This window comes from Dasypus novemcinctus, chromosome 31, assembly GCF_030445035.2.
Source record: "Dasypus novemcinctus isolate mDasNov1 chromosome 31, mDasNov1.1.hap2, whole genome shotgun sequence".
NCBI lineage: Eukaryota > Metazoa > Chordata > Mammalia > Cingulata > Dasypodidae > Dasypus > Dasypus novemcinctus.
Window position 1 is genome coordinate 28,015,275 of NC_080703.1, and position 24,426 is coordinate 28,039,700.

The window sequence follows — 24,426 nt, forward strand, 5'->3', positions numbered from 1 at the left end:
GTAAACAGGGATCATATACTTTCAGGAAGTTGTGCACATCAGGACAAAGAAATGCAAAGAAAAGGAGCACAGGAAAGTCAAGAGAAAGTTTGAGAATTTGGCCAGAAATGTCAACCATTTGCCAGGATCACAATAACCAGGCAGGTGGGAGACCACCCCGAGCTCACCACTGCCTTCCATTAGTCTCTGTATTGCAAGGTTGCCTCCGTGGGAGATGATGTGCCAACTTCTCACCCAGAGGTAACCTGAGGCATGGCCTTATTTACTCTGTGTAACAAGGTGTGGCAATCAAGAATGCTAGGTAAATACACTGGAAGACTGAATTAGGGAAAGGGATGTGGCTCAAGCACTTGGGCTCTCATCTACCATATAGGAGGTCCAGGGTTTGATTCCCAGGGCCTCCTGGTGAAAGGTATGCTGGCCTGTGTGGTGAGCTGCCCTGAGCGAAGAGCTGCCCTAAGCAGGGTGCTGGCCTACAGAGAATGCTGGCCCATGCCGAGAGCTGATGTAGCAAGATGACGCAACAAAAAGAGACATAGAGGAGACACAATAAGAGACACAGCAGACCAGGGAGCTGAGGTGGCGCAAGAGACTGAGCACCTCTCACCCACTCCAGAAGGTCCCAGGATCGGTTCCCAGAGCCACCTAATGAGAAAACAAGCAGACACAGAAGAACACACAGACAGCAGACAGCAAGCACAAAACAATGAGAGGGAGGGAGAAATAAATAAAATAAATCTTAAAAAAAAAAAGGCTGAATTAGCAAACCTGAAAGGTAGATATTGTTATTGTTCTGATTACCAATGTGGGCTCTGAGGTTTAGAGAGATGAACTACTACCTTGCTAACATGTGGTAGAGTCAGGATTCGAACTCAGGCCTGTTCAATACCAGACACTTCACTGCTGAGAGACACCACAAAACAAGTTGAGGAGATGTGTTTTATTTGAACAGCATGCAGCTCAAAGGAGTGATAAGTAGAGAAATGTTGTCATCAGAATCCTGAGATTTTTTCTGAAAACACAGTGGTAAAAGATACCTAAAGAAAGGTGTTTGTCATCCCAAATGATGGGACAAAGATATATATATATATACATATATATTCACACCTCAGGTTCTGAACTTCCCTAAATTTGAAACTTATGGCAACTGCCTGTTTTTTTATTCTATATATCAATATCCCTAAACTGTGATCCTTACTCCAAACTTTGGCATCTCACACAAAACTGATGACTGATCACTTCAAACCATACCACCGCGTTGTTGATTTTTGCAGTGTTGCATATCTTAAGCAGAGTACTGTTTCCAACATTTTCTAAATAATTAAGTATATCTGGCCTTTATTCTTTTCTAAAATTGGATGGGGAAGATAAAACTTAAAGGGTTGATTCTGATTAAAGAAATCAAACACCATAAACAATACACTACAACAAAAATAAACTTAACAGCACATGTAACGTAATATCTTTTTTTAGAATTAAAAAAAAACTGTGTTTAAAAAAAAATATGCTATTACCAATTGTAACAAGTCATCCACATCAAGGCAAGGTATTAATAATAGTGTGGTATACGGAAATCCTGTATTTTACACGATTGTTCTGTAAACCCACAACTTCTCTAACAATAAATATATAAGTAAATAAAAAAGAAACAGCACACACAGATGAAAGAATGAGTATGAAATGCGTGAAATTTGTCTAAAAAGACCAAGTGTAAGTTTGGGCTTTCTTCTGTGTTATGGGAGTTCTTGGAATGGAGCCCACGGTTGTATAACTTTCTTCTATCTACATTTGTGTGAGTTTTTTGGTCTATACTGCATGCATAGGAAACGAGATGGGAGAAATAGGTTAACCAATGCTAAATAAGTCATACATTTATTATAGCTACAGGAACTCAAATGTGATAGGAATCCCAGAAGCTGGGAAAATGCTGAGACGTGGGTGCAGAAGGCAGGAAAGGTCTTTGAGAAATAACTTAGGGCAGGGCGTTGAGCTGGGCAGATGAGAGGGTCTGCGGGCTATGTTGGGTGGGGTGAGAAGATCCCTGTGGCTAAAGTGGAAGACTCACTGGGAAAACTCTTGGAGAAAAGCTGGGAGATGTAGGTAAGGTCATCTGAGTTACTGGGTTAAGAAGGTTGAAGTTGGTATCAGGAATGATTTCCTTTTGGGGAACCGTAACAATTTTTCTGATGCAAATTTTAAAAAATTTGTTTTCATATGTACATTCCTATGAGGCATCAGATGGACCCACATCTCTCTGTGTCGACGCAAATGCCAAATCTCAACCCACCAAGCAGGACTGACCTCGTAAGTATGAGACCTGTGTAGTCACACAATGTCCTGCGCTTAGACAAACCCTGTACTTGGTTTATTGCTCTGCTGTTACCATCTTGAAATTCTTAATTTTTAAACTAGGGGCACCACATTTTCATTTTTCACCAGGGCACACAAATATTACTATGACGAGAAAGTAGGGAAAAGTAATCTGACATCGATAGCTCAGCATTTATTTTACCAGCTAGCCCACTGAATGCACGTAAGTGTTACCTTGAAGAAAATCTTAAGAATGAATCAGCTTCATATCCACATTTAAAAAAAAAAAAATCTTTAAGCTTAACAATGCCCGGTTCCTAATAAATAAAAATAAAACAAAGATAACATTTTGTGTTTTCACTACTCAATCACAAGTTGCCCCAAATCAGAAGATATTTGAATTAGAAAGGCAAGAAGAATCTTTCCCCATTCCAAACAGTTAGGCAAGGCTAAGAATGATTTTCATAACCCTTTTAAGTTTTGTTTCTGGTAGAATTTGTTCAGTAAGTCATCCAACTTTTTTTTTTTTAATGTTGGAAACTTCCATTTCTAGGAACAAAAGAATTCTAATTCTGTTCTTTCTCTCTTCCCGCAGGATCTACTATCCTTTGTCTCTTAGGGAAAATAACCTTCTCTCCTAGCAAAGACTTGAATGGGAGAGGAAATGTAAGCCCTTAATTACTACAGATGTTACTTTATGGAATTTTTATTCCAGGAGAGAATGAAAAGCTTATGCCCCAGAGGCCCCTCCCTGGTTCAATCCCTCTCTTGATGCTCATCTCGATAAAAGGCAGTTAAGAATCTAAAGCTTCCTTGCAAGAGTCCTACAAATCAAATCCCTTCTCTTTGTCTTAAAATGACATGGAATTCTAAGTGAAGAATAAAAACTGGACTGAGGTCTGTGTGGGTGTTTGTTGATCCTACAGCCTGTGTTTCAGGGAATAAAAGGGGACGCTCAACAAGAAAGTCAGGTGGCTAACCCACCTAAAATATTTTTGTTCTGGGTTGAAAACTCGCGTCATCCCTGCTGGATTCTAAGCAGGAGTGTATTTTCTCAACTCTGTTTTACAGCTCTATCAAGCCGGATGGGGGCTGTGTCTATGAACACAGAGACAGCAGTGTAGATTGCTCACTTTGGCTTCATTCAGATTTAACTAAGTGAATGTCTGCAGTGAGCCTTTAGAGACGGGCGTCCCTGAAAGAATAAATGCAATAAAAGTCTGTTTTCTGTAGCTGCCAGCGCTTAGTGTCAAATCATGTTATGCCGCACCACCCCGCAGTGACAATTCCATTCTAATACACAGAACACATTTTCGCAAGGCAAAGCAATTCCCAAGCTAGGGGGAGAGGCTCCTTGTCCCTCCAGCATTTTACCCTGGGGAGGAAAGGGATTGCCTTTGTGGGGCCCCGTTTGGAAGGATGTGCCCATTTGCTCCTCAAGTTTCACAATGAACTGGCCCGAAATGCCAGCTCAAGCTATCTGAAATCTGGCACACGCTTCACTTGAAACCGACACTAGCATTATCAAGTGGGTCTGAAAAGACATTGCGCCAGACAAAGCTGCTTTTACATGTCCCTTTCGGTCGGGCCACTGCATCTCTACAATGGCAGCCATTCTTTCGTGGACGTACCTGAAGCCCCTCACGTCCCTGGGTCCCTGGGAACGGCTCGTGTGCCAGGTCAACCACTCACCCGACAATGCATTAATTAGGTTCTTACAAGGCTCCAAACATTGTATAAAGCTTCAGGCATTTCTGTTAGGTCTGATGTTTAAATACACATACACATTAAAGGTCCCGGTTGACATTCTTTCGTGTCCCAATGCCTAGGGAACCTGGCTTCAGTCATTCGAAACAGGCCACAGTGTTGTGATTCTTTTTTTTTTTTTTTTTTTACAAGAGCTACTAAGAGGAGTAAGGTTCACGGCCAATGCAGTTCCCACAGGCCAATGACATCAGATGACAGCCTGATATTAGTAGATGTACTGGGTTAGCTTTACCATACAGAGTTGGAAAAGAATTTTGCAGCCATTTACAGCTCTCCTAGAAAACACCTATCTCACCCCAATGGAGTATCTCTTTGTTTATGACAGTAAAGCAATAAGCATTATTAACCATGTATTAAAAACAAATGCATCCTGTCATTTCTTATGGTTAATTAGAGGCTTCCATTATTGTGAAATTTTTGTGGTTTTGCGATCACAGGCTCTGTATGAATTATTGGCAATGTAGAGCAACCAATGTTGAAACCAGTCAAACTCATTTCCGGTAAGATTTACACAAAGGGTCAACCTTGAAAGAATTTTTAAAGTACTAAAATGTGCATGCACTCCCTCTGATATTTCAAAAACAACTTATGTCATCTACTTCTTCATCTGTTGCAACAGAAGGAATCATAATGTGTCCCAGGAACAAAGAAGAGGGAACGAATTGAATTCTTGTCTTTGTTTTTGCAATTTGTTTTCTTTTTTGCCAGGTGCCTGATATTCTTAGGATGCAAGTGTCATAAAAGACCACCAGTAAGGCAGAGTGGCCTCTCTACCATGCCCCTTGGCAGCAACCCAGAAAATTTGGTTGTTCCTTGCTCAGTCCTACAACATACTCCTTAGGAAACAATGGTGTATTTGATGAATGAAAAGCCACCCCAGAGTATTAGGAAACTAACACTTGGCGACTGTGATTGGCTACCCTAAAAAAGAATTAGTGAATGGGTCTGCAGTGAAACCTGAGTCTTGGCACTCAATTCCAGTGACTCATTTGGAAGAGATGGAATTCAAGAGCTGGCCCTCCACCCTGATTTCCTTTACTGACCTACTTCACTTACTTCTGAAGCTCGATGGGTCCTGCCATCTCCACTCCATCCAGCCACATTAACTAGAGCAGTTCTCAAAAATGGCAATGCACCCTGATATGATGTCATGGGAAGGGCACTTCACCACTGTAGTATTCTTTAAAAAAAAAAAAAAATTCCATAACTCCAGTCTAATCATGAAAAGAACACCAGACAAACCCAGATGGGAGACATTCTCCAGGATACCTGGCCAATATTCAGGAAAATTAAGGAATAACAGAAAAATCAGGAGAGACTAGAGCAGACTAGTACACATGACAACTAAATGCAATGTGGTACCCTGGATTAGATTCTGGAACAGAAAGAGGACATTAATGGAAAAATTGGTGAGATGCAAATGAAGTCTGGAGTTTAGTTAATAATAATATATCAATGTCATTTTCCTAATTTTGACAAATGTAGCATGGTAGTGTAAAGTAGTCTTGCCGGGGGAAACTGAACAAGGGACATAAAAGGGTTCTCTGTATTATCTTTGTAACTTTTCTGTAAATCTATAATTATTCCAAAATAGAGAAAAAAGTTAATTTAAAAAAATGATTATGTATTAAAATGATCAGGAAACCATTATTTTAAAATTACCAATATCTGTGCTATGACACAGGAGATTCTGATTTAATTATTTGGCAGGAGGCCTAGCTATATATTTTTAAAAGCTATCCTGGTGATTCTAGTGTGAAGCCAGGATTAAAAGCCATTGTTCAGGAGTTCTATGTCAGATGGTTGCAACTCCAAATTATGGGCCAAATCCATCCTATAGGGATGTTTGATTTGGATCGTAAAGAGTTTTCAGAAAATTTTAAGTGTTTGCCAACGTTTAAAAGTTGGGAGACGTCACGTGCAAATTTGTATTTCTGACTCCTCTTGAAAGATAGTGTCTTAGTTTGCAAAGTGCTGTCTAAGCAATATACCAGAAATGTGTTGGCTTTCATAATGGGAATTTATTAGGTAAAAAGCTTACAGTTTGAGGCCATGAAAATGTCCAAATCATCGAGAGAGGTCGCACCAAATTGCAGCTGTAGGCAATCAGGTACATGATGGCATCATCTTAAGATGCTTTCTCTTGGAGCTACTGCTATGGGCAATCAGGAATATGGTGTGACACAGTCTATTCCCTTTCCTCTGGGCCTCTTCAGCCTTGAACTGCTCCATTGGCCTAGGTTGGGGGCCTCTTACTGTGCTTCTGTGCTCTGCTGATTCCAAGTGGCCTTCTTTCATTGTCTCTACTGGTTTTTCCCTGTGTGTCTCTTCTTTTGATCGTCTCCAGAAAGAGGACCAAGACCTACCCTGGGTCATGCCTCACTGAAGCAATCCAGTTTATATGCCCCAATTGAATCCAATCCAATCAAAGGGTCCCACAATACAGGAATGGGTTAGCTGCAAGAACATGATTTTTTCTGGAATCCACCAAAAGCTTCAAACTGTCACAAATGGGATGGTTTGTCCTGTTTTCTACAAGGCAAACAAAGGCTGGAGTTGAAGAGCAGTTGTTTTCTTTACAGAGAGCTTGTTTGCCATCATCCCCACCAACACTTATCCATGTACTATCTTCGGGTACTATTTATGGCTGATCTTGTGGTTTTCTTTTTTTCTTTTCCTTTTTTAAACAGTGGAGGCAAGTGAAAAGAAAAAATATTTAATTTATCCATGTGTGCTAGTCTGTTTGTCCCTCCCCTGGATAACTTCTCTGTTCTTCTCTGTACCCCAATGAAAGGACCCTTCTATGGACTATCCCACCAGGGTTCCTGTATCTGCTGGCTTTCCATTGGTCTCAACCAATGTAGGCCCAGTAGGACATCGGAAGGCAGGCAAGGGGAGACAACTGAGAGTTGTTGCCCTCGTTTTCTTCCTGCTTTGGCACCACATCTGTCTGGCAGTGGTTGCATCCTTCCCTGATTACAGCTCTTACCAGGCAGCCCCTCCTCAGACTCTCCATCAGCCCTAGGAAGGCTCCACCACTTGCCCCCTCAGCCCTAGGATGCTAGGGGCTTCCTTCTGTTGCTTGCCTCTGAATCTCTCAATGTCTCAACATTCCTCTGTCAGTTCCCTTAACTGTGTCCACACTGCTGTAAATAATCCTTCATTCTAGCCTCTTCAACTGAATCATCTGGAATGAAATTCCACTTCCAGCCTGCACCCTGACAGATACACCATAAAAGTATCAATGATAGAGGAACAAAAAAAATTATCCTGGAGGCCATGTGTTTCAAGAAAAATGTAAGAAAAGGAAATGTTTTTCTTACACTCAATCTGGAACTGCTTCCCTCCCTTAGACGACCTGCCTACCCCTGGTGTGAATGCTTGTCCACATGCGTAATAATCTAACTCTATCCTTGAGCCACAAATTAATCTTTTCTATGGGAAATTTGGTAAAGTTATGGAGGAAAATAAGTTTAAAAATTAAAACGGAGCTGAAGATGGAATTAATTACGGTATGCTTCAGTTTAGGGAAGTTATAAAACGTTACAAGAATGCATTATTGCTTTTCAACAATTTCTTTGAGCTATAGCCATATATCATTCCTAGCTATTACAATCTATTATGCCTCTTTCCCCTGGTCTATGGACTAACACCGTTGCCAGCTTTTTATTTCCGAGACTTGCCAAACACCTTAGATCTTATATTCCCTTTCCCTTTGCCAGGATCACTCTCTGCTCTCCCACTAAGTCCCACTTACCAGGAGACTCTCCTGGCTGGTCCCTCTTTAGTGTGTGCATCTTAGCTTTAATGTTACCTGCCACTCAGAGAGCCCTCCCACCTCTGGACACCAGGCCCTCGATCATAGCACTTTATTTTCATAACACTTTAGTTCTTTGATATTGCCTGATATTTATCTGACTGGTTACATGTTTATTGTGTGTCCCGTCCCCTACCCCCCGCCCCAGCAGAATGTGCGCTCCATGAAGGCAGCTATGTTCTCTTTTGTATATACCTTTGAATTACTGCATCTATAACAATGACTGGCATATTAGTGGGGCCCAAGACATATTTACTGGATTAACTGAAGGAATAATGAATTTCATTTCACATGTCAGAGAAGGAGACTTAGAGATTTTAAGTAACTGGCCCAAGAACACACAGGTAGGAGGCACAGAATGGAGACACAAACTAAGTTTTGTCTGACATAAAACCATGTTGATAACCGTGGAGATAGAGTGAAGAGATGGATAGGCCCAATTCAAAGAAAGCTGGTTCCCTATTTATTTATCTCTTTTAATGTGGGACGGATACTGAATGAAGGAAACTCAGATATCTAGGCCAGAGGATATTGTGCTAGATTTCCAAGTCCAATCGGGCTAGATCTCCACTTGCCAGAAGCACACAACCTGTCTCAAATACCCATTGCCTTCTGGATGTTCCCATCATGGTTTTTGCTTAAAGCAGGTACAGGACAGAGGGACCTTCCAGGCCCTGAGCACAGTGAATGGCCACCACTTCCAATATCGAGGTAAAAAAGTTTCCCAACTTCAGTGTCACATGATAATTGTCAGACTTCACCTTCAATCCCAAAGAGTATAGTCTTTGGAATCTAGTACATCTTAATTTTATAATAATAAAGCAAGAGAGTACATGTTCCTCCTTCTACAAATGCTTACAAAGCCTTTTATAGAAGAAGAGTGGAGTCCAGGAGATTTCAGAAGGATAAATTATTTGATGCAATTTAATTGATCTGGTTATTTGATTAATTGATTGATAGGTTGATTTTGGTTTTGAAATCCAGGGCTCAGAATATTCAGAGAAAGAAAGTAGAATGTTCTGCCTTCTCTAGGCATGATCACCGCTTTCCAGAGAAGGAAAGACAAGGAGGCAATGAGAAAACACAGATGAGGGTCAAAGAAGAGACACACAAAACAAGAACAAAGGTAAAGAAGCTGCAAGGTGGGCTCAGAATATATTTTACAGTAGTTCACATCTGCTGGCAATTGGAGAAGAATTAACGTTACCAAAATGAGTGAAATATAACGGCCCTTATTTCCCTCAAACTCAGCAAACACAAGAGCTGTATCTGTGCAAACACAGCTGTGGTTTGGAGATTACCAATCACTAGGTTTACATTTTAGAGATTTTCTTTGGTCACATCTGATTTCCTGCTTCCATGTGTTTTAGATGGTAATGACCAAAGAATTGCCAAAACGGCAAGAGGGGAATTGTTAACACAAAGAAAAAACTCAAGGTAGGTAAAAAAAAAAATAATGCATTCCAAACAATAAAAGCAAAGTTTGATAGACTTGATGGTCATTTTAAAGGAAAAATATATATGCTGGCAAAAGAAGCATTGGTATTTGCTTTATCATTTCTTTGTAATTCCTGTCTTTTCATTATGTTTATTTTGAATCAGTGTTCTAATTATATTTCAGGAGTTGGGAGAGGATAGAAAGCAATAAGTGGTATCAAGAGGAGAAGGTAAATAAAAGTTTAAGGATACACAAACCTATTAAAAAGACAAAAAATTAAACTGTAGTTTGTACTGGCTTTTAATAATCAGGTTAATATCTGTCTGAAATAGCCACAATTACTTCTTTTGACTTAGTGACAAGGAAAAAGAACTTAAATTCTTTATTTAGAAAACTTGCTAAGCCTGGAGAGAGAGGTGGAGCACAGAGCTGCCCATATGTTAGAAGTCATTCAAACAAAGCTCCATGAGAATCAAATTAAGAGCACTGAAGAGAGGCAAAATATTCCACAAAATACAAAGGTCTCCGCTCTCAGCGGTCTCTCACGCTCTTTAGCTCACCAGGGGACAGTAAATGCATTTCTCAAAGAGGTTCTACGTTCCCAGATGTTGAAACTGGATTAATTGTGACGGCTTAAGCCCCCGCCCCCACCCCCACATCCCTTCCCCAGTTTGGGTCACTCTTTACCAGACCCTCGTAACACTCTTTCAATGTGATTTTGTTGGACAAATGGTCTCACGTTTCTGGGAATGGGAAATGGATAACATGAGCACGCAGTGATGTCCCTCCAGACTCAGGCTGATTTATACTCTTATCCTCGCCCTCGCAGGCAAGGTAGTTTCTTGGCACCCGCTAGCTCTGCAGTAGTGAGTCTGTCAGCATTCCCACCATAAACTTCTGTTTTTAGAGGTTTATGACTTGGCTATAAAATGCTCCCGGGAGAAGGAGGGGGGCGCGGGGTGGATCTTACAAAATTGTTTTAAGATTCAAGAGAGAAAAAAAAAAGAAAGAAAGAAAACATAGAATATAAAATAAAATGTCTGTAATTTCAGACACTACCTTGTGCTTCTGGAACTCTGAAAAGCCTGTAATTGTGCCGTGCACCCTACTGGCATTCAAATCAATGCTTTGAAGTTCAGTGTTTTAAATATAAAATGAAGATACTCCTTTCACTTTGAAGAGATGGTTATCAAAGAAGATTAATGTATAGCTTGCAAGTAAAATAATAATGGGCAGGTTTTTCTTTTTTTTTCTAGTCAAAGGAATTTTAGGGTTTCCTGCACATGAATCAAGGACCACATCTGGTGGGTAGAAGTAACCAATGGTAATATTCCAAATGAAACCTGCTGAAAGGGTTAGTCAGGTTTCCTGACATACATTCAAGAGCTATGTACAGCAATTTGCCAGGGAAAGTGATATTCTGGCAGTTCTCCCAATCAATTAGGACTATTCTTTTAATAATGGCACTGTGAAGTTGCAGAGGAAGAAACAATTTGTGGACCAATAACAAACTGGGCAGAAGCTACTGTTGATCTTTCTAATGTTCAGGACAACCTATATGAGATATTGCCTTATCATTAGCACCAAATGCTGTCTCTCTGCATATTGTTATAGTCAAAACAGCAACAACAAAAACAAATTGAAGTGACTTCATTCTTTCCTCATCAAAATTTTACTGAAGTTGGATTATATGTCAGTTCACATTTTAGGTGCTGGAATAGATATCAGGAGTAATAAGGCATGGTCCCTTCCAGTGAGGAAAAAGAAGGGAGAAAGAGTGGGGCCCAGCCATCTGTGTTTTTACAGATCCTCAAAATGATTCTGAGAATTGCCCTATGGCAGTGCTTCTCAAACTTTAAAGAATAGCAGAATCACCTGAATGTGTTTGTATCAGTCAGCCAAAGGGGGTGCCAACTCTGTCAGCTTTTATAAAGGTATTTATTTGGGGCAGAAGCTTACAGTTACCAGGCCCTAAGGAGTCCAATTCAGGTACCATAAGAGGTACTTTCTCACCCAAAGTCTGTTGCCACTGTTGACGCAAGATGGCGGGCGACATCTGCGAGGGTTCAGGTTTCCTCCTTCCTCTTAGAGCTCCATGGTCCCAGCTTCTTCTGATCTCAGCTGCAGGCTGGTATAAGGCTCATCTCTCTCCCTGGGGCTGGTTTCTTTCTGAGCTCAGCTGCTCTGTTCTCTCCATAAGGTCAGGTGTAGACTATCAGGTTTGTCTCTCTTCCCAGGGCCATGTCTATGGAGCACTCTGTCTTCCTACATATCTGCTTCTGTGTTCTCCTTCTTCTTGTATTTACTTCCGTGTGAGTGTCTGTTTTATCCCCAAGGGGGCTTAGGACTCAATGCTGAGTCACACTCTAATGATGTGATTGGATCAGAGTCCTAATCTTAGCATAATTTAATCAGACATCTCAGCTGAATTTAATACAATCAAAGGCTTATCACACCTGAGGAACCAACCAGTTTACAAACATAATCTATATTTCTTTGTGGAATTCATAAATAATATCAAACTGCTATAGTAATGTTAAAATAGCGTGCTGGGCTCCCTTACCCTGATGCTGATTCAGTTGGTCTTGTGTGGGGCCCAATAACTTGTACATCAAACAAGTTCCCAAGTGATGCTGACGCTGCTCACCTTTGTGGCCCACTGACTTAAGGCACCTGCTGCATATAATCCATTAAAATCTTTCAGTAACTATGTACCATCCTTAGGAGAATAAAGAAATCTTCTCTGTTTTGTGGTTGAGAGGAGGAATTCTGATATAGAGAAAGGCTGAATGGAGGAAAGGAGGTGGTGCTACTTAATGGAGGAGGAAAATTTGTGCAAAGTTGTTAAGGCATGAATGATGAAGCTAGTTCAGGCAGTAGACATACTTGCTTGGAGAAAATGCAGGAGAAATGTGAAAGACTAATAAGAAGGAGGAGTTTGGGCAGATCTACTTCTCGGTATAGCTAAAATTATTTTCTCACCCTACCAAATTACACAAATCTGGATCCTTGTCCTTGGAATCTAAGGTTTTAAGATATGTGGAGAATGAAATACTCATTCAGTGTTTGTTTTGACATCTTATAAAACAGGTAAACTCATATTTCCTTTTTATTTCTTAGGCATAAGAAATCATTGACTTGTCTTGAAACTGTTTTCCTTTTCAGTCCACATGCTATTTTCTGAAATTGGAAAATACATGATTTAGAATGCAGAGACCTAATTTACTGTATTGGCATGTCATTGCTAATTCATATTCAAAGCTTAGAGTTTTAAAACAACCTTACTTTGAGTTTAGCCATTCAGGAACTTCATAGAATGGTAATTTTTATATTCAACCAAAGATGCATCAATCCACCCAATACTGAAAAAGACACTGACTTAAAGATACTTGCAATCCAGTGGATAAAGACAGGCATTAAGCACGTAAACATATAAATACCTAATTCTTTATAATTGTGATAAATTGAATCTGAGAAATCAAACAGAACTTTTAGAGGCACCGTAACAAGAGCACCTAACATTGTCTGAAGACTGGGCTTAGTGGTCAGTGAAGGCATCATTGAAGAAATGACATTTAAGCCAATACTTGAGGGATGAGTAGGCAGAAGCCAGGGGAAAAGTGAGGGGGAGTATTGTCAATCAACAAGAACTGCTTGTGCCCTCACCACGAGGCAGGAAGAGGCAAAGCCAGGATGGCGAGACACATCAGGGATGATGCTGGAAGGGTTGGCAAGTCAAATCACTCTGGATGGCCATATTGAAAGCTTGTTGTGAGCAGGCTCCTGACATATCACAGTTGTGTTTTCAAGGGACTGGAAGAGGGAAAGGCTGCATCTGGAGCAGACTTAAAATAATAATTTAAAATTCCCACATCATTCTGTTTCTAAAGAAAAATAACTTTGTTTTATTCCTTCATGACCATCATGTGCCATATTTATAGGTTTGCATTTCAATGTACCTTACTTGGATCTGCACTCAAGAAGAATATACTTCATTTTAAGTAAATTCAGGATCTACAGAAAAAGATAAAAATGAGAGAAATGAACAGTTCAATCTTTGTGCCCCCAAATCCTTTGTTTAAAAAAATCTCCACAGGTTATCTTAGAAAACGTGTTCTCTTGAGAATTCAAAATATGTTCATTTCTCAGCAAGAGCACAAATGTGGGAGAAACTAATTTGTTAGAGAAGGTATTTTGGGTGACAAGGGGAGTGGAGAGAAGGATCAAAGGAATTGCATGTTGTGTATCATAAAGCATAACAATCATTTCAGTGAACGCCCATGTATTAGTCAGCCAAAGGGGTGCTGATGCAAAGTAACAGAAATCTATTGGCATTCATAAAGGATATTTATTTGGGTAGAAGCTTACAGATACAAGGCCATAAAGCATAAATTACTTCCCTCACCAATGTCTGTTGCCAGGTGTTGGAGCAAGATGGCTGCCAATATCTGCAAAGGTTCAGGCTTCCTCTTCCTCTTAGGGATCTGTGGTCCCAGCTTCTTCCAATGTCAGCTGTAGGCTGGGACAAGTCTCATCTCTCCCGGGGATTGTTTCTCTCTGGGCTCAGCTGCTCAGGGCTCTGGTCTCTGCAGCTACAAACTATCAGGTGAACAGCTCATCTCTCTTCTGAGGACCTCTGCCGTGTCTAGGGAGTTGTCTCTATTCCTCTATGTTCTTCTCCTGTGTGTTTACTTCCCAGGGCTCCAATATCAAAACTCCCAACTCCGTCCTTTGCCATGTCTTTTCTCTGTGTTTCCCCACCCACCAAGGAGTGGGTCCACAGTGCCCTACTGACATGAACCAATCAAAGTCCTACTTATAATTTAATCAAGTAAAAGTGAAACCTCGGACAGACCAGTTTACAAATATAATCCAATATCTATTTTTGGAATTCACAAACAATGCCACACTGCTACAACCCACATCAGTCAAACTTCAAACCGCAGGCTATACACCATGCAGAAATGCCTAGATTGGCAAAATTCAGAGTCCCAGGTGGTGCTATTAGCTCTACCTTGATGGTAAAAATCAACAGTCATCAATGTTTTGAAAACCCAAGTGCCTCATGAATACTTTTGAGTCAGAGAGATTTTCTTCTTTCTGCTTATTTTTAGACAAATCATCAAACATGTACCTTGTATTTGTCTACTGTATGTAAAAACATTATACAGAATAAAAAAAGAATTTTAAGACATGGTCCACAATCTATAGAAATTCAAGTTAGAGATCAGCTAACAATCACATTACCATTTGTTCCCTTCCAAAGTGGGAGAGCAGAAGTTGGTTTGGAAAGGTTTTCTATGTGATGGCAGAATCATTCTAGGTGGACACACCCTTTTGCAATGGCCTGACTTCCAGATATGACATGTAACATCCTTCCACCCATCCACATGCAGTCAGCTGGAGACAAACACCCACTAAGCCATGGAGACATGGCTTTGATCTTTGCTCTTTGTCATTGAACAGTTACTTTTTCTTTGTGGTTTTTCCAGCTTTCTTTTTCACGAAAGCAACCATGTTAACTCCATTTCTAGCTGAGATCCTCTTTTGTAAATGTTTCCTTAATATATATTTGAATGTGGCTAAAAAGGGAAATTTTAGGTTGTAAAAATGTTATTAGAAATTAAATAATTGAAATTCATGGGACTGTACAACACAGAGAATCTGTAGGTAAACCATGGGCCATAGTTAATCGCACATTAATTAAAATGGACTATCATCAGTTGTAACAAAAGTACCAGACTAATGCAAGATGTTAATATAGGGTGGTATATGGGAACCCTGTATTTCATGCATATTTTTTTCCATAAACTCATAATTTTCCTAATAAAAATATTTTTTAAAGTTAAAATGAAAGCTACTCTTCCTTTTCCAACAATGAAAGAAGTACAATTAACTTTTTTTTTGTTCTGCCTAAGACATCAAGATCACATAGTGAAGACCGCTTAAGTGCAAATAATCCCCTTGCCACCTCCTTTACATTCCTGGGTTCTTTGGGACTTTCCAACAATTCATATTTCTCTAAATATTTCTTCTCTTTTCTCCTTACCGAGAAAGTCCACCAACCCTCTTCTTCAGAAATCAATGTGAAAACACTTGAATGCTTTGTTCACCACATAGGCTCTTTTGTTCTGGGATATCAGACACTGATAAACTTCTATCATAGGTAGAAACTGACGGTATCTGCTTTTGTTGATCTACAGATGCAGAGAGGTCTGGCAACTGGATAAGCACATTATTATGACTTGAGATGCATATAAATATTGTAGGTCCATATTTTAGCAAGCACAATATATTTATAACTAACTTAGATTTTTTTTTTTTTTTGGCTCGAGGCAGATATTCAGAGGTAGAGTGTGATAAAGCTACTGTTTTTCCCTTCTATATTCTATCCCTTTGGGCTCTAGTGCTAGAAAATGAAGGGAATTAAGGGAGATGAGGAGGAAAGGCAGGCTATACACAGAGAAAGCATTTTACCTGGCAAAGCCTACGCCTCGGCTGACTCCATTGGCGTCTCTTAGTATTCTTGTGGAAATGACATGTCCAAAGGGTTTCAGCATATTCTCAAGTTCCTGTTCATCCATAGAAATGGGGAGATTTGAGATGTATAGGTTTGTTGGGTCTTGCTCTTGTTGCTGAAGGAAGGAAAGAAACATGCAGTGAGTTCTAAGCAGGGAGAGACTTATCACCCAAGTCAATACACTTTTGCTTAAACTGCAATCTAGATCCCGTCCTCCAACAGGCGCCAAAAGAGCTTTCGCTAGGATCACTCCTTCTCTTCCCCAAATTCCTTTCCATCTCAGGACATTTCTCGCCAAAACAGGGTCATCCATGAAAGCCAAGCTCTCTGTTCAGATGTCACAACAAAGACAAACTCCTGTCGCTACTGAACTAAGGGAATCATGTCTAATTCTTCTCTAATACAACGTTGACAGCTACCACTCTGCACCATCACCACTAGTTAACTAATGTATTTGGTGAGAGCTCATTACATGCAAGGCATTATTCTAAGCACTTCAGGGACATTATTTCATTCAGTAGTTACAATAAATATCATTGTTGCTGTTTTACAGATAGAAAATCAATCCATGCCTTGTCTAAGTTACCCAACTAATATCAAAGCTGGGGCTGAAATCCAGTCTATTGCCAGGTCCTTGGCCTTCACCGTTCTACTTTGCTGCCTTCCACTAGACAAATGGCTTTTAAAGTGTGGTTCTAGAGCAGCAGCTGCAGCACCTGGGAACTTGTTAGAAATGGCAATTTTCAGGCTCCACCTCATACCCAATTAACCAGAAATGTAAGGGTGGGACTCGACCATCTGCTCCAATAGTTCTCTAGTTGATTCTGATGACGGCTCAACTTTGAGAATCACTGGCCTAGACCATACATGAAGATTTATAAATGAGTGGGACTTCATGATGGCTATCATTTTCTAATCCAACAGCAACAGAACTTAGGTAAGCTTTGCTAAAAGAATGGGAAACCAAACCACAATCACTGTCATTATTTCTATGTGCATGAACATTCTCAATTTCATATAATGAGTTAATAAGTTGGAACTTAGTTGAGTGAATGTCCCAAAATTAAACTCAGCCATAAACCTGGTGTGATTAATGAGGTATTATCTAAGCATATCAGACGTGTAATTGAACCAATATATTTTAGCCAAAATAACAATCTTAACACCAAGGATAAGCTAGATTTTAAAATGGGGGAAAAAAGTATTCTGAATTCTAGGGGAAATAATAATATATTAGCAAAATACCTTTACTGATGAGACTATATCATATTCTATAGACATTTCGAAGCTTAAAGCACAGGCAAAAATACAATAAGTGAGAGTCCAAATTTTATTTCAAGTCAAGAAATAATTTTTGTGGGAAATGAAACTCTATTATTTTTAACATCTCTAAATATTCAGATAGGTCATAATATTTTGATTAAGCCCTGAGATGAAAAAGATCTATTATTAGGCTTGTTTTCTAGATATAATTTAGGGTTTAGGCTTTTTTGTCGACATTGAAAAGAACAAAAATAAACAGATATAACCTATCTTAATAAGGCAACTTCTGCTTTAGTGTTTAGGAAAACATAAAAGTAGAAACTGTACTACTGAAGTGTCAGTTGTTCTCTCCTTTCTGTCTCTCTTTCCGCCTCATACACACGTACACACATGCACACACCTCTAATGAATGGCATGAACCTAGAGAGAAAACAGAGATAAATTATCCTTCCCTAAATAATGATTTTTGTTGTTTTGGTTTTTTTTTGGGCTGGAGTGGTGAAGAAAACAGAAATAGAGACACTTCAGATACATAATAATGCAACTTAAGTACATACAACTTTCATTTAATTATCCATCATTCAATTTTAATCCTCACATTGTAATTCCAAAGGTAACTTAGAAAATTCCTACACTTTTTTGGAAAATGAGACAATGGAGGCATGAAGGATTCATCATCTTGCCCAAGTACAATCTGATCATTAGTGGCAGGGCTAGAATTAGATTTAGTGACCAAGTTCCCTATCCTCTAATTCAGGATATTTTCCACTAGTCCAATGTTTCCCATGCTTTTTAATGATTTCCCTATGTACTTAGAAAATTTTGCCTAAAAGATTTCTTTAAAGCCTTGGGTTAAATAAATTCATTGTAAATGAAAACTTTATATTGTTACCCTAACTAAAAACCTGGTATCCTTTCCCATAAATAGATTAGTATAAAAATAGCCAACAAATTCATCTTATTAAATTATACCTGGATACTCTTTCTTAGAGAAGGCTTTGAGAGGTGGTTATTACAAAGAGGATTCATAATTTAGAGAGGTGTTAGAAGCATACCAGTGCCAGGCTGAGTTTTTCTCCTATGAGGAATCAAGACCGAAGAGAACTGAGAAAGGAAGAACTTTCTTATGACGTGATTTCTGGAAACTAAACACCTTGATTTATTCAAATTCCATGAGAAATACATGTCCCACAGCTTGGGGGGCCCTGCACTAACCTAGAGCTTCCCACTGCCTACAGTGCAGCATACAGCAGTTCCCATGAATGGGTTGGAAGATATCCAACAGCCTGCAGTTCTCCGCCCTGAATGGGGCTAACCAACCACAAGCAACCTTTCCTATTACATGCAGGCTGCTATGCAGATCTTACTATTTTCTCTGGGCAAGAGTACACCATTTTATTCTGATTCAAACCCATTTCCAAATTCCCTTAGTGTGGAATGCACAACAGTATCTCAGGATGGTATACAACAAACATGCAGAGTTTAGGACAGACATGATTGCCTAGTAAGCAATTTTTATCTCAAATTCAAAATCACAGAGCAAACCCAACTCCTTAATTTATATTTACAGAAACAATATAGCATTGGGCAGCATTACGCATTAAGTAATTCTGTCCTTTGAAATGCAGTATTATTCCTGAATGTATTGGTTCACTTGACAGTAGAATTAAAGTTCTGCACAGAACGGCAACTTTAAAAATAGTATAAATATTTATATTTTTACATTCAATTTTTTTAAACTTAGACTTATTTAAATGGTCATTACTTTCAAGAGTCATTGGTACTATGAATCTAAGAGCTCATCCTTTTACCCTTTCAGATAAATTTCTTTTTTTTTTTTTCAGATAAATTTCTAACGTGATTAGTGCAATCTAAAAGAACTTTGCAAAACTATTTTAAACTTAAATTTTCATAGACTCTTAGCTCCCCAATGGACCGAGGTGATCATCTTGTCCAATCTAATCATTTAACAGATAAAAAAGAAAAGAAGCTCAAGCAGTTAGGATTTGGGCAAGGCAACCCAGCCAAACAGAACCAGACAAATAAAACCCATGCTCTTTTATATCTGGTTCATCTTTTTACCATTGGTAAAAATCCAATTGGCTAAAATCCTGTGGTTACTAGCAGGTTGTAGTTTAAAGGGATATTAGCAGAAGCAAAAATAAATATTGGAATCCCTTGTTCTATTTATTTGACCTCTTCATCAATTAGCTTTAACTACAAGTTTAAAGGAATGATAAGGAATTCCTAGCTCAATCAGCATTTGACACCTCGTCACTGAGAGAATGTTCTGTGAGATTGAGGTATGAAGTTTGTAAAAGTTTACAACTACAATTTCATACATCTACTACATTTAATTGACCAAGTTGTCATAAGTCAGTCCTCTATTTTCATCTATTTTTCTGTCTTTTCATCTGTACAGGGGGTTCTTGATAAATTACAGAGTTTTGACACAAGCTCTTGAAAAAGTTAAAGAGATGAGTGGGAGCAGAGACCTTTTTTCACTTAAGTGCATATAAATAATCCTTCTTTCCTGAAATGGCTTTTCTTTCCTCAGGTTTTTTAGTGCATGTAAAATGCCAAAACAAGATTTATTGGCATCCTTTTGCTTTTTAGCAGTTTAAGACAACTTCAGAACATCAGAACATTTCTAGATGGCTACATAAATTAATGCATATGGAGAACAGAAAACAATACCCATTTCTCCATCAAAGGTTATGCCTGAACTGTGTTTTTTGGATATGCCTGTTATATAAGCATGAAATACTGATTCTGAAAAAGGCTGTTAGTAGGACATGATTTCAAAGCCTCATAACAATAAACACATTGAACTCATGTTTGAGGAAACTACTTTGAGTTACCCAGCAACTAGTTATTGGCATTAAATTGAGATTTTAGAGTGGTGTTTCTCCAATTACCTGGGATGAGGGCCAATCTGTCATGGATCAATATTTTGTAAAACACAATAAAATGAATGAATAGAAAAAAAAAGGTAAAGATATGCAAAATAAAAATCCTAACTTTTTATTCTTACAGCCAACCAACATTAAATTACATTTTGAATTATTCCTTATGTGAATGTTAAATGCTCACAAAAAGTTTAAAATGTTTGTGCTCAATTTCTGTACTCATTTCTCCAGATGAGTTACCAACAGTCTGTGAACTGACCTTTGAGTAGAATTGTTTTAGGAGACAGTATTTCTATTTTTTTTTCCATGATAACATAATACTCTATGGGTCTTAGTAGATTACTAGTTTTTGCTTACTCAATATAATACCAAGTCATTTATGTATAAAAAAATTTTACTATTATTTTTGAACTATTAGATGGGCAAGTGCTCTCTCAAGATGAATTATCCAGCCCAGTGGTGGTAAAGCATGAAGAAATATACTGGGAAGCAGATGTGGCTCAAGCAATTGAGCTCCTGCCTACCACATGGGAGGTCCTGGGTTTGGTTCCCGGTGCCTCCTGGAAAAGATGAGCAAGATAGTGAGCTGGCATAAAAGATAGGCATGGTGAGCTGACACAAGATGATTCAACAAGGAGACATCAAGAGTAAAGACAATGAGAGTCACAATAAAGCAGGGAGTTGAGGTGACTCAAGTGATAGAGCATATCTCTCCCACCCACATGGGAGATTCCAGGTTCAGTTCCCAGTGCCTCCTAAAGAGAAGACAAGTATACAGTGAATGGACACAGTGAATGGACACAGAGAGCAGATGGCACCATAAAAGGGGGATAAAAAAGAAGAAATATCCTGAAGAAGTATGAAATGACTCTAAAGTAAACATATGACTATAGATATTTTAAAACCACACTGAAAGGGAAGTTCAGATAGACTATACAATTCAAAGTGCTTCTGGAAAAATCTTATTTCATGTAGCCCTTTATAATATCCCTATGAGGTAGATAGGACAAGATTTATTATCCCCACTCTACAGATGAGAAAACTGGTTCTAATATCTTAAGAGTGTTACCAAGGTTACAAGGATGGGAACTGAATTAACTGACATTGTAAATGATATTTTTAAAATTTTTGACCTAATGCTCTTTGTTCTAAACAAAATCCATGCTGGAGAGTGATAATAAATATTGCTTTTCAATGGATCTCACCTGTAGAAAGGAAAATCAATGTGGAGACAAAGGAGCAACTGTTTTTTAATGAAACGGTCTATGTTAAATACCGCAGCAATTTAAAAATGAATCATGATCAAAACTCATTGCTTTCTTTCACCCTGAACACAGAAGTAGGGGGTCAAAATCCCCAAGTTAACAAGCTACCCCAAAGGCATCTGATATTTGAGAATTAGTTTAACACTAACTTTTTACGTAGTGGTGCTTACCTGATATTATTGGCATGTTTGGGTTTAGGAATTACGGCACCGCTAGATGAGATTGCGAAGAAGCCTGCCATTTTGGCCATCCTTGCTTCAGTATCATACAAATGTGTTAATCTGGTCAAATCTGTGTTGTTATGAAGAACTAAGGACACAGCTCTGACCTTCATACCAGGACTTATGCGTTCCAAACCAGAAAGGTCACTGCCTCTGAACAGAAAAAAAAAGATGCGCTGCGCGTTCCAGAAGCATCCATCCCAGGAAATGAGTGTCAAGATCGAAGGGAGGAAACAGGAAGGCTTGCTAGGAAGCTGACTTCCATCCCTAAATTGTGCCCAAAGGACGTGCCCTCTGTCCTCTCTGCAAAGGTATGAGCAGACAGTCCCACGTGTTCAGCTGCCTTCTGGCTCCCCTAAAAGAGAGCAGGTTATTTCCCTCTTCCTAGTTCTGCTGGATTAGAGGAGGCTTTAAAGGAGGGTCACAGGAGTTGTCGCTCCCAAGGTGCTAAAGACCAATTTCCCTAGGAAAGGATCTTTTTATTTTTACAATGCAAGCATTTGATTATTACAGATTTAATATGGGTACAGCATTACTAATGGGGGTTTACGTCCTCAAGTTCGGTTTAATTTGGGAGAACATGCTCAGAAGCATCCTAGATGGAAACAAAACCCAGTGCCCCGAACGACCTGCACCGTCAGTCATCTGTGATGTTCTTTAGGATGGGACCTGGTTTATTTCTAGATCATTCTAACACCTCGAGTTGAAATGGGCAGCGAATGAGCGAAGGAGGCTCTCGAGGCGTTGGGACTGATTTTGAGTTACCTGAGGTCCCGGAACAGGTGGCCAAATTGCATTGCTGGCTTCCCTGGACTTCTCCCTCCACATGCACCTCATGAACTCGAACTCAGTATCACCAGTTATCAGCCCTGACGTGATGGTTTCTCCTGTGAGAAAACGCTAAATTAACAATTTACAATATTGAGATCTCTCTATAGTTTTATTGTAATATATCTCTATCTCACAAACACATGTGGTATTGGACGCAGGGTTCTGATGGCCAAAATGAGGACAGGAAACAAAACTATAGAGAACTACTCAATATTGTAAACAACTCACATTGCCTTCGCTCAGCATCTAATTCACCACTATGGCAGGGGCATACGCTAAAAATTATTCTTTGCCACATAGGATTAGTAGTACCATTTTATATAAACTATTCATTGCTAAATAAGATTCATGTTGCTACCGCTTTACCTAAGTTTGCTAGATTTAGCAAATAAAATTAGAGGATGCCCAGTTTAATTTCAGGTAAGCAATTCCAGGGACAAACTTACATTAAAAATTATTTACTGTCTATGTGAAATTCAGATCTAAGCGGGCACCCTGTAGTTTTATTTGCTAAATCTGGCAATCCCGCATAAAATGGTAGTAATAACGTGGCTTAAGTTCCTTACGTTTTCATTCCTTACCACAACCCTTGAGGTTTATACTATCAATATTTTGCATGTGAGAAATCTGAGGTGGAAAACAGCTATGCCACTGCCCAAGGTCACACAGCTGTTAAGAAGCCAACCGGAATTCAGATCTCGATCTCTCTCAATTAGAGGTTGGAATCTCAACATGAACAGAGTGTATTTAACAACTGGCTCAGCACTTTGTAAGAGAATAAGGCGAAGCAGACATCTTGAGGATGGAGTCCCACGGCTGCTCAGTGTGTAAACCTTCTTAACAGCCCAAGTCACCTGCTTGACAGAACATGAGTCCTTTGACAGTACAGGGGAAACTTAGCCAAAGAGGATCCAAGGTGAGGTCGGATTTGCAAAGCCGGAGCAACAAAATTTCCCAAGTTACTAGGGAAAATATACTTGGCTAACTTCCTTCTAACCTCTATTATATAAGGTTATATTTCAAAAATATAAATTTAATATATAAGCTGCAGGTTTCTTTACAAAATGTTGCTGTTGTGTTGTCGTTTTGCTTGGCTTTCCTTTCATTCCTAAGTTGTCTAATGCCAATTTCACAGGAAACTGACTCTGTAAAGCTATACGCAAATTTACATGCTCTAGGAATGGTCAGCTCTATGTAGGCGCTTTAGTTTATTTTTTTAAATTAGACTTCTTTTTATCCCCCTCGCCTCCCCCTCCCTTCCCCCTCTCCCTTCCTGCTGTTTTTGCTGTCTGTGTCTACTCACTGTGTCGTCTTCTGTATCTATTTCTCTTTCTGTCTTCTCTTCTGTTTTTCTCATCTAGGATTCACCAGGATTCAATCCTGCAGACCTCTAATGTGGAGAGAGGTTCCCTCTCAATTGCACAACCTCAGTTCCTGGTTTCTGCTCTGCTTCACCTTGACTCTCCCTTTCCTCTCTCTTTTGTTGTGTCATCATCTTGCATCATCATCTTGCTGCATGACTCACTTGCACGGGCACGGGCTTGCCACGTGGGCACTTGGCTTTCTGCACCAGTACTGGGCTCACCACATGGGCACTGGCTCACCATGCGGGCACTCACGTGGGCACTTGGCTCACCATGCGGGCACTCACGTGGGTACTTGGCTCATCATGCGGACACTCACGTGGGTACTTGGCTCACCATGCGGGCACTCACGTGGGCACTGGCTCACCATGCGGGCACTCACGTGGGCACTGGCTCACCATGCGGGCACTCACGTGCGCACTGGCTCACCATGCGGGCACTCGCGTGGGCACTGGCTCACCATGCGGGCACTCGCGTGCGCACTGGCTCACCATGCGGGCACTCGCGTGGGCACTGGCTCACCATGCGGGCACTCGCGTGGACACTGGCTCACCATGCGGGCACTCGCGTGCGCACTGGCTCACCATGCGGGCACTCGCGTGGGCACTTGGCTCACCATGCGGGCACTCGCGTGCGCACTGGCTCACCATGCGGGCACTCGCGTGCGCACTGGCTCACCATGCGGGCACTCGCGTGGGCACTGGCTCACCAGGCGGGCACT

The 24,426-nt window shown here is 39.9% G+C and overlaps 1 protein-coding gene across 11 annotated transcripts in view; it reads right to left on the bottom strand.

Annotated features, from left to right (window-relative positions):
• Positions 1-24,426, bottom strand: part of RBMS3 (RNA binding motif single stranded interacting protein 3) — a 717,407-nt gene that overhangs the window by 255,195 nt on the left and 437,786 nt on the right. For 10 of the 11 annotated variants that reach the window (XM_071212855.1, XM_071212858.1, XM_071212851.1 and 7 more), the window contains exon 5: positions 15,810-15,967. In XM_071212855.1, the coding sequence (XP_071068956.1) occupies positions 15,810-15,967 (158 nt within the window). Of the gene's footprint in view, positions 1-15,809; positions 15,968-22,275; positions 22,393-24,426 lie in introns of those variants that run through there. The other variant, XM_071212859.1, reaches the window with a different exon arrangement.